Source organism: Phalacrocorax carbo, chromosome 1, assembly GCF_963921805.1.
Source record: "Phalacrocorax carbo chromosome 1, bPhaCar2.1, whole genome shotgun sequence".
NCBI classification, from domain to species: Eukaryota; Metazoa; Chordata; class Aves; order Suliformes; family Phalacrocoracidae; genus Phalacrocorax; species Phalacrocorax carbo.
Window position 1 is genome coordinate 89,251,451 of NC_087513.1, and position 13,680 is coordinate 89,265,130.

Consider the following 13,680-nt stretch of genomic DNA (forward strand, 5'->3'; position numbering starts at 1 on the left):
CGCATACTATGTCTTGGGGCATCAGCCATTCTTTGAAAACGAACAGGACCTTCACATCAACTGCTAGAGCAGAGAGATTACTGGACCCATCCTAGGTGCAATCTAAAGCCAGCATTATTCCATTCTTTACTTAACCCCGTGTTAGTATACTAGTTTTCATGAGTTCATCATCCTTCTCAACATTAGTTTTACATTTCTTGCCTCCTTTCCCTACTAGGATCCTGGTCCTACTGTGCTTTACATGATTACCTAGAGCAAATCCTGCTTAAAAACAAAAGTGCACATACAGGTGAGAGGGTTGTCCTGAGTAATGAACAGTGAGATGATGGAAACAAGATGTTCCTACAGAGCATGGCAGATGACACTCTGGAAACAGAGCAAAGTAGTGCCCCAGGAGTAGTCATCAGTACTGGTGCTGTCAAAAATAATGCTCTCAGAAAAAGATAAAACTAATTGAGACCGTGGCTTTATGCATGAATACAGGTTGCCCCTAAGTCATGATTCTTCTTTACCAACGGCACATGGACAACACTTTTTTTCCCAGTCGTGTTCTGCTAAGTCATACGCTCTGTTCCAGAAACCACACTCCACGTTTGCTTTTGCTCCCTCCTTACCTGTCCCTCCTCTGCCCGAGAGGCATCATTCCCAAGCAGCGGCTCTGCAGGAGGTGTCTGGATAGTGACGGACTTCTCAGACCGACTGCCATCTTTGCTTCGCGGTGATTTGTGCCTGTCCCGACTCCTTTTCCAAACAGAGCAAGAGGAGAAAAACATTACCAGATAGTTTCTGGAACAGGGCCTGGAATCTGCTACACCTCCACCTGCAGCAGGTACCCTAGGCATTAGGTCGTAGTCATGCTTGCCCATCTCTTTATCAATATGGATCAAACCTGTGACAAAAAAGCTTCAGAAGAGGACCTTGACCAGAGCAGCCTACAGCATGGTGGCTGGCACAGTCTACCCTCTCAGCAATTGAAGAGGGGAGCAAAGGGAACAGGCGTACATCCCCACCACCTCAGTTTCTCTTAAAACAGCTTCTACCAGTGCTATGCTTGAAAGGGAAGCTTGCATTCTCCAAACAACTGGCCACTACTTTTGGGATAAACTGGTCTACAGAGCTCTCCACCAGCAATAAAATATCTCAAAGGAACATGTTAACACAAAGAATTAGTCAATTTCGTTCCTGCAATGTTGAGTCGTGTCAGCTAGGACCTTAACACTGTAAGACAATTGGTAAAGTTTATTTCCACTGGTTAATCAACCCCAGTTAACCTCGTACAAAGACAGCAAGAACATCAAGGGTGCTAGGGTAGTGCTTGCTTCCAGAGTACCCTGGTAGACCTCGTGGCTTCTCATCTGAGAATGTCTCAAGATGAGTTAAGCCCCACCAATATTTTCCTCCCCCTTCCTACCTGGAAAGCAGCCTTTGCACCAGAGACCCTCACTCTGTTCTGGGACCAGCTTAAAGCTCAGGAGCACCCAGTACCCCAGCTCTGCTCTCTCCATTGCACCTCTCTTGGAATTACCAAATCCCAAAGGTTTCACGGGATGAGATTTTTTTTCCTGTTCACAGTAAGACGCTCTAGGATTTTGTATGTTGTTTTGGGAACTTTGAATGCCTCTTTCCACATTGCATCCTAAGCTTCAAAGGGCAATCCATATTGGGGGTGTTAAAGGAGGAAGAAAAGGCAAACAAGATTTTTTTACTCAATGACTGGACTGTGAGTAAAGAATTCTTTTTCCAACCACATGAGGTAATTGATTCTGAAATGCAAAGTTATTTTGGACCAGCTCAGTTCTAAGTTGCAAAGACTGTAAGCGACACGTTTTGCATGTAAAACTAATGATGATGCCGGGGGGGGGGGAAGGTGGAAAGGATGTTTCTAAGTAATCAGAAGTTCTAGAGCGAGATGGTTTTTGAGGCTGCTAAACTACCACAGCAAAGTGGTAGTGCTATTCAAATTCAGAAAAGCCTGACTTCTAATCCAATCAATGTTGATAAAGGACTTCTTATAGACTCAAGTACCACTCAAATTCTATTAAAAAACCCCAACACACCAGCAACAGAGTAGCCAGGAAAGCAGTGAAGAGAGATAGGAAACCTTATCATTACACAATGCAGAAATGGCATCAGCAGAGAAAACAATTGGCAACTATTAGTTTAGGAAGTCTGACATGCCTTCTCCCCGGGGACCCTACTCATCCACTGTACTTTGAGAGCAGAGTTAAGTGATCTTTTCCTTCTCCTGCTGCTTTCCCAATCTTTCTGGTCATACATGACCTCAGCCTGCATGCAACAGGTTGAATATCATTAAATTAGCAGCGTTATTGCTTCCAGTCTCCTCGCTAGGCTCCTCACGAGGAGTCTCCACATGCATCTCCTCCAAAGCTGTGGCCCCACTGGTTTCATCTTGGCTTACAATTCTTTTCCCCAGGACAAGTCCTAGCTTAGAGCAGCAAGTAATTAAAAACAAACATTTCCTTACCCTTGTCTATGGGCTTTTTTGGAGTGACCTGAGTAGTGGGAGTATCCCGAATATGTCGATTCCGTATCCATTGCAGTAGACATCGGGTCTGCACGGAAGGGGCACAGATTTTACTTTTGTTCCTGAAGTGGAGTCCGTGGTAAAAGTGCTTTTCTGGGTACTCTTTGCTTGCCAGTCATCAGTGAGGTCTGGTCTTCAGGGAGCGAGTGAGCTTCATTTACAAGGAATCCAATCAGAGGGGAGGGAAGGGAGGGTGCTCAGCTCCTCACAATCGACCTAAGGAAAGACAGACGGCCATGGAAGTGCACTCTAAGCAAGGCAAAACAGCATTCCTACTGCAGCAATTCCCTCACCCTGGCCAGATGTCACCGCTCATCACACTGTGCCCAATTTGCAAGCTTGTCCTGGCTGATATCTCTTTCCAGTCTAGAGAAATACATGCATTTGTAGAGCTTTAAATAAGCTGGTAACATATCTCTATTTTGCCAAATCTGGCCCATTTATCTAAAAATCCAGAAGAAAGACTGCAAGTCATGTGGAAAAGACAAGTGACTTGGAGGTGGCTCAGCAGCCTAGATACAGCAACTCACCCCCAGAAAAAGTACTGGGCTTGACTTCCACATCGCCATCTCTTCACCTGTGTAACACACAGCCCAAATACCCCAGATTCAGAACTGCAGCATTATAGTCTAGAGGAAGAAGGGATGGGGGGTGAGGGTGACTTTCCTAGGATAAATGCAGAAGATCAGACCACCATGTCTGAACCTACTTTGTTTTCACAACTGCAAGGCATGCCCATTTTACAAGCATTAGTTACTATTCGATCAATGGCCCTATGTGCACCTCCCTTTCTTTGTAACCTTTGCCTCCAGAAGCTAATTTAGGCTTCGAGGAATTGAATTTTATTAAAAATTGTCTCTATATATACACATACTAATAATACTAGGGAGAGTCGATTAGAGATCATATCTAGCTTATATGGGCCAACACTTCTTACAACATACTTCCATTTGGAACAGAACCTTAAGTCCCATCCATTAAGGGCAGAAGAGGGTCATGTTTTTTGGAACAGTAGCAGGGTGACATCAGAACAACTCCCAGTAGTGACATGTCAAAAACCCTGATGGGAAGAACGGGAGAGACCATCCTGCTTTCCAAACCCACATCCTGCGTTAGGTGAGAAGAGAAATGCAAAGAAGGGGAGTCAGTCACCAGTTTGGGGAAACATACGCAAATAGCAAATGGTGCAGACGGAGGGGTTGCAGGTACGGACAGAGGTACTTTGGCACAGCCCAGCATTTGGCACGAAGGAGCGCTCTCACATGCCTCCTGCCCAGAAGGCTGCTGTCTCCAGCCAACACAGGACTACAGCCATGCCGTACTTTCAGAGTGGGCAAAAGACTGCTTTAAAATTAAATTAGATCCCTCCATTATTTTCTGCTCACAGCAGTTTTCAAAGCTGTTAGCAATAAAACAGTCAAGCACTGCTTTCAGCCCTCTCCCTCCCCAAACACCGAGGGACAACAACAGAAATCGGGCTTTATACTTGGCCAACTATTCTTTCCAGCCATAAGATTCCTCCACTAACACCTCCAGAAAAGCTCATAAGCGAGCAGAGAGCTCTACCACATACAAGATGGCCAAAAAAATGAAGCCTCTTCCCCACAGGGTTCCTTGGCTGGCAGTGTAATCTGCAACGAAGTAGTGTTCCTGCTGCATCGGGAGCTGCAGGTATTTGCACTCGGGCTTGCCAGGGCTCCTAGAAAGGATAAGACAGGACTGGGGGAGGGGCGGGAGGACACACATGGACGGGACAGACACACAACATGGCAGACTTTTTGTGTACAGGAATTCCCAAGCTCAAAGGGCATATTGTGCCTCGAGAAAAGCTCCTTAAAGGCAGCACAGAATCTAGGGAGGACAAATAAGGATGGGAATGAAAGGTCTGGTTTTGGGAGGGAAGGAATGAGGATGAATTTAAACACAGCAAGACATAAAGCCAAGGCACGGCACAGTTCGGAATATGGCATCGTTACTGTAACAGGAATAAAATTTCCCCAGCCTGGGACACATGATGTAACACTCATTAACTCCCTAGACTTGCACACAGCCTGCAGATTATGGATCTGCCAATAAGCTGGGACTCATTAAACCCGATTTTTACCTCTGTCCTGCTATGCAACCTTGGAAAAACCCTTCCTCTGTGTCTGTCCTTCGATAAATGGGGGTGAGGCCACTACCCCCCTGCCTTCAAAATGCACTATGGTACCCGTAGAGGAGATGGTAACACAGGACTTTGGAAACATTAGGCATTACAAACAAGGAACACCCTCAGCTGTACAAAAGGTGGGAACAAGTATTATGGGCTTAAACCACTGACTGTTTGTGATGTTACTGGAGTCCCTTTGAGAACAATCACTGTCTTCACAAATAGATACCACCACATTACAGGAATAGGGAAAGCAAAGAGAGCTCCTGGGGTACATCAGTAAGGGTTATGCATTCTTCCTTGGCTTCTGGGAAAGTATCAACTCCCAGCCTTTTCCTCTAACCATGGAACAGAATTCTTTCCCCCAGCTCCCCAACTGAAGAATCAGAGCTGGGACAGGTACCGGGAACAGAGCCCCGCTTCTGCCCCCTCAGCCCCAGCAGCATAGGGTCACGCTTCCCTGGAGATGTTAGAGAACATTTCAGCAGGTAGAGGCTGCTGTGGAAATGCACAGGCTGCCTAGACAGGAACCATGAGCGAGCGGTGCCCATTTGACGGTGGGTGAAGCAAGGCAGTGTTGGGCACCTGGCACAGAAAGCAGACTCATGGGAAGGCCAACACAGGAACATCAGCGCAGGCTGGATCACGCCAACTTTCACTCTCTGTGTAAACAAGAGCAACAGCTTTGACACAGCTCTGTGAGAAGTCGACAAGAAGGAGCCCGAAAACATTAAGCCTCCTGGATTATTGTCAAAAGCAATACAAGGAAGCTGGGGACTCTGCACCACCTCCTGGCCCCAGCTGCAGGACACAGTGGTGGCTACATAGATCTTCCTGCCAAGGCAGTTACGGGGCTGCCAGGAATAAAACGTATCTGCTCAACTTCAGCTGCAAAAAGCAGAAGACCACTGGTTTTGTCCAGTGCCTAACCGAGGATGATGGCCAACAAGGCTTCCTAGATTTGGCCAACAAAGGATACCCTGGGCTGCTAGCTAGACACCTCTTCCAGTCTGAGCAGGATGAAATGAAGAAACCAAGGAGGGAGGGGCACAGTCCAAACACACACTCCTCATAGCCAAGCCAAGCAGGCTACCTACCTCCTAGTCTATTCTACAGCAGGAAGGGGACCTGCCCTACCCCAGGAAAGCTTCTGGAACTACTGGGGAAGAGGTAGGGAGAGGACCAAAAGACAAGTAACATGCTAAACTACATCTTTGGGTTGGAGCAATTTCAATGGCATAGACAGAAGCCAACCGCGAATTAGCAACCACCCCAATAGTGCCAACCACAAGAACCTGGGCAATGGTAGAGAAGACAAGCTGTGCGTGTATCCTATATAGCACAATCATATTCAAAGTAAGCAGTCTTTAAACACCTCCTCTACTAAATCACCGTTAATGATGATTCTCTGGGCAGGGACAACTGTGCTGCATAAAGAAGCAGCCCCATCATTTGGGGCCTCATCCCTCCACAAACAAGCGTGAATTGAGAGCCCAATTTAGCCAATTGAAACAGCTTCACAAAAGATCATTACATCTTGCAGGACACCATTGAAGGCACGGTCTGTTTGCAGAGCTGCTGGCCCTGTGTGAAAGCAAGCTCCTTCAGCCCGAGGATACAGTTGCACTGTATTTTGGCATTGAGAAGAAAGCCCATGTAAGTAGCTTCCACCTCCACACCATGGTTCACCACTCTCGGTTGTGTCAACACAATTCTCAGTGAGCAAACAGCGCCGCTAGAAAACAGAACAACACAAAAATCCCTTTTCTCCCCCTCACCGCACTTTTGTCTTGGATCCTGTCCGTGACCAAGTTCACAGCACAGCCCCAAACAGCAAAACCAACGCCAGGGTGAACAGCAGTGCAAGAGAACAGCTAGAGGGGAGACAGGAATGCCTTCTCTGCCTCAACCACGACAACTGCGTAACTGCACACCCAGCACTTTGCTCCCAGTAGAGCCAGCACTCTCACTTTGCCTCTCCTTTACTCACTGATGATAGAAGGATGCCAAGTACTACATGGAAAACAATGCTAAGGATACCCCAAAGGAAATTTTGCAACCCTATTCCTGCATGACAGCGGAGAATCCCTGAATACTGCAGAGATCACTGTAATTACAGTTTCTACGCAGCCACACAACTCGTCGTAACTCCCTCTTTTCATACGCTCATAAATCTCCAAAAAGAGTTCTTTTGAATTGCTATTTTCCATGCTGGGAGCCCAATCCCATTTCCAACGAAGTTTGCTCTGTGATCATCTTCAAGGGAGCACAGTTTGGCTCCCAGCCCAAGGGAAATTCAAAAGAGCAAGCTACATCTTTAAATCAAGGACGACAAACACAAACGAGCACTCTTTTACATCCTATGCTTTCTCAATGGATTTTCCCCTGTGAAGCTGAGGCAAATAACTCCAAAGCAGCTCAGCTTTGAAATCCTTGTCTGTACAGTTTCAATCTTACTCCATTTAAAACTTGCAACCAATTAAGAGTTGATTTACCAGTCAGTTCATGAAGTTACATATATTTGGAAGTGCCATCTGGAGCACAAGCAGCCACAAGTGTCCGCGAGGATGTGCGCACATTCAGCTCCGTACGCTGTCAGCCTCGCTTGTTAAACAGCACCAGCTGTCTGTAGGGTGACGGATGCCCACAAGTTATCGTGCTGAGAAATCTTTTCTTCTTCGTTTACTGAAACGAAGAGCTTTACAAACACACAGCACCCCAAGAGCTAAGCTATGGGATAGTGTTAGGGTTCAAGAGTAAAAATAATTAAAAGATGGCTAGGCAGTGAGGAAGTCTTCCAACTCTGGCATTAACTCGGCTGCATGGTATGGCTGCAGCATACTCCTATTATTCACTTCAGAAAAACGCAAAGTTACGTAACTTGCTGCGTTCAACTGCATATACAGTAAGACCTATGAGCAATGCCACAGGAACCTTTTGCTTTTGAATTTCCTGAGGCCCCAACACAGCAATCTAAGCTGTAAGCACAGAAGTTCACCCATGCTGATCTGCTCGCAGAGCCAAGGGTTTTAGTTTTAATGGCCAATGAGCTTTGGGAAACAAGGTTTTTCCAAAAGCTTTCTATTTATTTTTGCATTTCATTAAATAAGGTTAATTTTGGCCTTGAAAAAAAAAAAAATAAAAACCAGGGATTTCACTCTATGGCAGAGGCTCTTGATTTGCAAGCCCCTCATCCTAAGAAAATGTTTAGTAGTCAGCAAATTCAAGCCCTCCAGCAATAGGTTCTCTTTTCTTTCACTTCTCAGAGGCTTCTTAGAAAGATTTCATAGTCCCCCAGGAATTTCCAGCCCCTAGGCTGAAAACCATTAGGCCATTACATGGATATTTCAAAAAGAAAAGTCACTTGGTTATTGAAGCAATCCACCTGCATGTTTAATCAAAACATGAGAGAACACAGGTCTGAAAACGCAGCGAGGCTGTTTCAACTGATAACAGAAACGCCTGGCGAAAGCCACCACCCAAGCCAGCGGTGTTTCCAAGTGGTAAGCCCCAGCCTCTTGCCTCCCTGTCACACAGCTCAAAGTTGGGAATTATCATTGTGTGGGACCCATCGGTGAAGTACCTCCCTGGAGAATGTCCTTTGCCCACTCCAAGAACCACATCTGCGCTGTCCAAGTTTGCAGAGAACAACCAGCATTCAAGTCTGTCATGCAAGTTATACCTCAGCTGTCATCCTGTCAGACCGGTGAAAGCTTGCGCTTCCTCACTCATGTGTCTACCATGGGGCTAGACCTTCAAGGGCTCCTCTTAACGCCAGAGACATGCACATGGTAGAAGATATTGTGACCTCACCCTCAGGATACTAGAGCACCTGGGACTGCGCAAAGGAACACAGTTTTCCATACTGACCTTTAAAGCCCGACAGTCTTCTCAAAACAAACAGGAAAGACTCTTGCAAGACTCTTCAGACACTGCCTATCCAAGCAGGCAGTGCCTGTACCTTATTTTCAAAGTTTACTTTTAGCCGTAGCGTTTAGATGCTGACGTAGCATTAAAGGCTATGAACTACAAAGTTTCTCTACTGAAAGTGCACTTCCCTTCCTTTAGGACACTGCATGCCTTCCCGCATTTTCTATCTGAATTTAAAAAAAAAAAAAAAAAAGAAGCCTATAGGCCCTGATCAAATCCCCGGTACACAATACAATTGGACTCCATGGTATAGAGTCTCCCTCTATCTCCCTCCTCCTGCTCAACCCTGTACAAAGCCAATGCCATTCTGACCTTGCAAGGAGAAAGGGCAAGGGTGTTGATTCCTGAGGAAATAACCACTCTTTTTAAATTTAACCCAAATCAGATAATTCCAAAGCAAAGTTTCTCATTCTTTAAATGAGAAATTAAAAGAAGTAATAAGATAGTTTTCACAAGGGTTCATTTTCTCCTTCTGCCAAATTCCCCAGTGACAATACCAGATACAGAGGGGCACAAAACTGCTTGTGCCTTTTTTACGATTACCGTTTTCCACCAGCAGGACTGGACACCACAGTCCTCCAGTCGGTTGTGCGTCTCAGGTCCCTGTGCAGCACAACATGCCCTATAGCAGCAAAGCCACATTTCTGATATCATTCTTCACTTTGGTTGTCAGAAGCGGGGGTGGATGGAAGGCAGGCCTCCGCAACAGTACGACATGCAGTCGTACAACCGCAATCATCTTGGTAGCATTTTCCTAGTACAGTATCCTGGTCTCCCAGTGACCCTAAGCCCTCCCCATGTTCACATATCCATAAGCTAAGGGCCACCAAGAACACTGCCACTAATAACCAAACCCAAAAGGCCAGCAGCAGCCACAGAGAGCTGCTGGCCACCGACCGTGGGCAGTTGAGACACTTGCCTGGGTGGTTCCGACACAGGCTGGAATCCTTCCAAAACTTCAGCTCATAGGGAGCATTCTTAAGGGAGGCTTTCTGTAAGACTCTATTCACCATTTATTTTTCAAAATTAGAAAGTGAAATTATCACAGAGCCAACACTGGTCCCATAGTTGCAGCCAGATATATAGCCAAACCCCACCGGAGGAAAAGAGCCAAGCATGGTCAGAATGAAGCTCTTCAAAGATTGCAAAGCATTGCTGAAGCTCTCCACAACTCTCTTCCTCAAAGTCAGGATGCCCTGGTGATGGGGGCTCACAGGCAATGATATCACAGAATGTACTCCGCAACATCCTAATTTGCTCTTCCAGCCAGTGTGACTTAATTTCTTAACTCTTTAGAGCTGCAAAGATCTTGTGGGCAAGTCATTATTTATGAACCCAGGGCCAAAAAACCCCACTGCTTGAAGCAGCGATAGAACTGTTTCCCCAGACTAAATGCCATGCCATCAAATCACTTATGCTGGCATATTGCATAGACCCTGCAGTCAAAGAGTTCAGCCCTTAGCATAAGGGATTTAGTTTACAGCCTTGACGGTCTTTGAAATAAGACAACAGTGATGTTTCACAGCAACCCTCCAAAGCATGCCATTACTGAAACCGAACAGCTAACGCAATCGCTTTGCCCTCTGTTGGGCACACTCAGAAGCGTTCAGGTACGCATCCCAGGCCAGCGCTGCCGAGGCGCAGGAGGAGAGCCTCCTTTCCTTGGCTGTCGCTGGAGCAGATTTACCTTTGGCCATGTGAGCTTCCCCACGCCGTAACTCGCTGAACGGAAACAACCTGCAAGCCCGTGGCTTTGGCCATCGCTTCTGCGACCAAACCAGCTTCCGAGCAGAGAAGCGCGATTGAGTCCTCCCTCCCTCGGTAGTGACCCCCTTTGCTGCCCAGCGGGCTGGGCCAAAGCATCAAGCAGCTTGTTTTATACGGCCTGGGCGTGCGAGGCGTGAGCCGAGCCTTCGCACCGGCGGGAATCCACTCGTGCCGGAGCGGTAAGAGCGCAGACTTTCCTTCAAAGGCAAAGCCTGGCAGAGCGGGTGCTGCCCACCGCGAGGGGCTACACCTGCGGCCCTCGCCGGCATTTAGGGGTTTTACCCCGGGAGACTTCTCCCGCCCGCGGCATCGGCGCCGGGACCCGCCGCCCCAGCAGCCTCCCCGGAGGCGAGGGCAGCACCGAGGCCGCCCGGCAGAGCCCCGGCCGGCAGGAGGGAGGGAGGGATGGAGGGAGGCCCGCCGGCCGATCCCGCTCGCCCAGCCACGGGACCCGGCCCCCGGCCGCCCCGCAAAGCGTCGGGCAGGGGAGCGGGGGCACAGCGGGGTCCCTCCGCAGCCGGCACAGCCGCACCCCAGCCAGGCTCCCAGCTCCTCCCGGCCGGGGTTTGGGGGTGGGGGTGGGGGGTGTGGCAGGGCGGCACACCGATCTCTGCCACCCGGCGTGGGAGGCGAGGAGGCGGCCACCCCACCGCTACTCCCGCCGCCCCGGCCCGAGGACCCCGGGGCAGAGCAGCGGCGGGGTGCCGAGGGTGGGGTGGAGAGGAGAGCGCAGCACCACCGCCGCCGCCGCCGGCCCCGCACGCACGCACGCACAGACAGACAGACGGACCGACTCACCTCCCTCCCGCGGCCGCCCCATGCCGCTCCCAGCACCGACCCGCCGCCTTCCCCCGGCGGCGGCCGCCGTCGCTGCTGCTGCTGCCGCCGCCTTCCGCTTCCTGTGCCCGGCACCGCCCCGCAGCCCCGTCCCTCCCCCGGCGGCAGCCGCACCGCCCCCGGGCCAGGCCTCCCTCCCCGAGGGGCGGCCGCCCCAGCTCGCCCACCAGCCCCCTGCTCCCCAGCCCACCAGACCCCGGCCCTGGCATCTCCCAGCCGGCCCTTGCTGCAGCCGTAGCTGGTGGTGACCTGAGGCCGGACCCGCTACTCACCCCTTCGAGGCCCGATTTCACCCTTTGAACCTCTCCCTGCGGCTCTGCCTCCTCTGCCTCCTAGCTCGCACGCACCCTCCCTCACATCTCCCGCCGCTGCCGCTCCTTCCCAAACCTACCCGTCGCCCCTCTCACTGCTCCCGGGTGCCCAGTTCCTGAGCCTCGCAGCCTCTCCAAGGCTCAGCCCTCCTGGCTCTACAGCTCCCCTCCACCCAGCCTCACCCCTCACCTCTTCCTACACCATCGTCCTCTCCTCCAGCAGTCCCTTTGAGCTCGCCCATCCAGGACAACCACGTTCTTGGGTTTCTCCCCAAGGCCAAACATATTGTGCTAGGCACTGTTAAGGCCTAGCCTTCGGGACCGCTTGGGCTGTTCCAGCAACTGTAGCCTGGGGTTGCAGCGTGCTTCACCTCTGGTCACAAGAGGTCTGCGATGAGGCCAGACCTCCTGCCCCTCAGGGAGAAGGGCCTCGCCTGCCTGAAGCCTCTAACAGGCTGCCCAAAGCCTGCCTTGGGCACCACATTCCTTACACCCCTTGGTCTGGGCAGCTGGGAGGGAAACAGGCAATGTTCTGTGTGCCGTGCAAGTTGCCTTTTCTGTATTCAAATGTTGCTCCTTTTTCATTTCACCTTTGGGTTGTCTTACCCTTTAAAAGTAAGTTTTCAGGCCATACAATGAACCAGCAGCTGGGAATGCATGAAGAAAATCTAGACCTCCTGGATTCCAGTCCTGCCTTTTGAACTACTTAAGAAAATCCAGCCTACAGAGGGAACAAATGCAGAAGACGCTGAAGTTATTCCTATAACATAGTTTCTGTGTTGTATTACTGTGGCCTCTGTAGATTATGTCTTTTATTTCTCCCTTCCTATTTCCCCTCACTCACTTTTTCCAAAATAATACCATGGTTTTATTTGCAGTGCTTGCTCCCTACTCAACATCTGTGCAACGTGGAATGACTTTACAATGGAAGTCAGTGAGGAATTAGAGGAAACCTTTCCGTACCACTCTGATTTGGTAGTTACATTACCTCCTGTTTTGCATGGTGTACATGCTTACCCAACCCTGTGGCTGACTGGAAGAGGCCGATATCAAGTGATAGGCTCCATCTTGTATTATGCATCAACATGTGTCTAAACTTGCCAAGGCCTGAGTGCTCTGCTGCATTCCAGGCAATGGCCCTGCCCTGGAAAGCGCCTGACACCCTGCTGAAAGCCTGCCTCAGCCTCACAGGCTGCTGATGGCTCCCCATGGCTTGACTATGGCAATGGGGCTTTCTTCCTCCCCACTCACGAGGTAGAGGAAATGTGACAGAAGGCAACAGGCTAGAGTTTACGCAGGCCATGCATCTGCCACAGGGGATACTTGGTGCAAGGAGCAAAGTTTTACCTGTGCCGAGTTGGGAAGAGCATGAGGGGAGGTGCTACCCTGCCTCAGAGGCTACAGAAACTCAGGGGAAAGAACTTCAACACGCGAAAGGGGACTTTTTCAAACGTCTTTAACTGGACTTCTTTGAAAGTGACCAAGAAACTCTTCAGCCAAGTCTGTATTTCTTTTCCTACTATGCCACCCTAGCAGCTGCTCAAGATTTAGAGGATTTCTAAATACTAGTTTCATGGTCTAGAGCAGCAGGAGTTGTTGCAGTACCCCACGGAAAACAGACTGCTAAGAGATCTAAGCTGGGGATGCATACAAACCTCAGAGAGGACCAGCACCTACACCCTGTCCAGGCCCAGCTGGCATAGACACCGATTACACCCAGCAGCGAGGCCCACTTGCACCCAGCTATAGCGAGCTGTTACACAGAAATTGGCAAAGGAGGAATACACTGAAGATGGGCTTGGGCAGATGCCGAGATGCTGTTACACGCTTATCTCTCATCTGTTTAAACCACTGAGACATGAGGAACTGTTTTACATGAGTCAAGCTGCTTGTGTGGTAGGGTCACAGTTCAGAAATTTGTAAAGTGCTGTGCTCCTGTACACTACTGAATAGGTAAGATTAGAGGTTTGGGTTTGTTTTTTTTTTAGATTACCCAGAACAGATCTCAGATTCACAGAAGAATCATTTAAGTTGGAGTGGACTTCTGGAGATCATCTAGTCCAGTCTCCCCACTCAGAACAGAGTCAGCTAAAGCAGGTTGCTCAGTGCTGTGACAAGTTGGGGTTTGAGCACCTCCAAGG

At 49.4% G+C, this 13,680-nt stretch overlaps 1 protein-coding gene and 1 long non-coding RNA gene across 2 annotated transcripts in view; one reads left to right on the plus strand and one right to left on the minus strand.

The window, feature by feature from the left end:
• The window catches only part of VANGL1 (VANGL planar cell polarity protein 1), a 46,063-nt gene extending 34,788 nt beyond the window's left edge, over window positions 1-11,275 (minus strand). The window contains exons 1-3 of the mRNA XM_064466044.1: window positions 11,190-11,275; window positions 2,486-2,761; window positions 615-741 (exon numbers count right to left, since the gene is read on the minus strand). Of these exons, the coding sequence (XP_064322114.1) occupies window positions 615-741; window positions 2,486-2,568 (210 nt within the window). The 5' untranslated portion in view covers window positions 2,569-2,761; window positions 11,190-11,275. The remainder of the gene's footprint in view (window positions 1-614; window positions 742-2,485; window positions 2,762-11,189) is intronic.
• The window catches only part of LOC135315794 (uncharacterized), a 212,058-nt gene that overhangs the window by 127,666 nt on the left and 70,712 nt on the right, over window positions 1-13,680 (plus strand). The gene's annotated exons all lie outside the window — the stretch shown is intronic.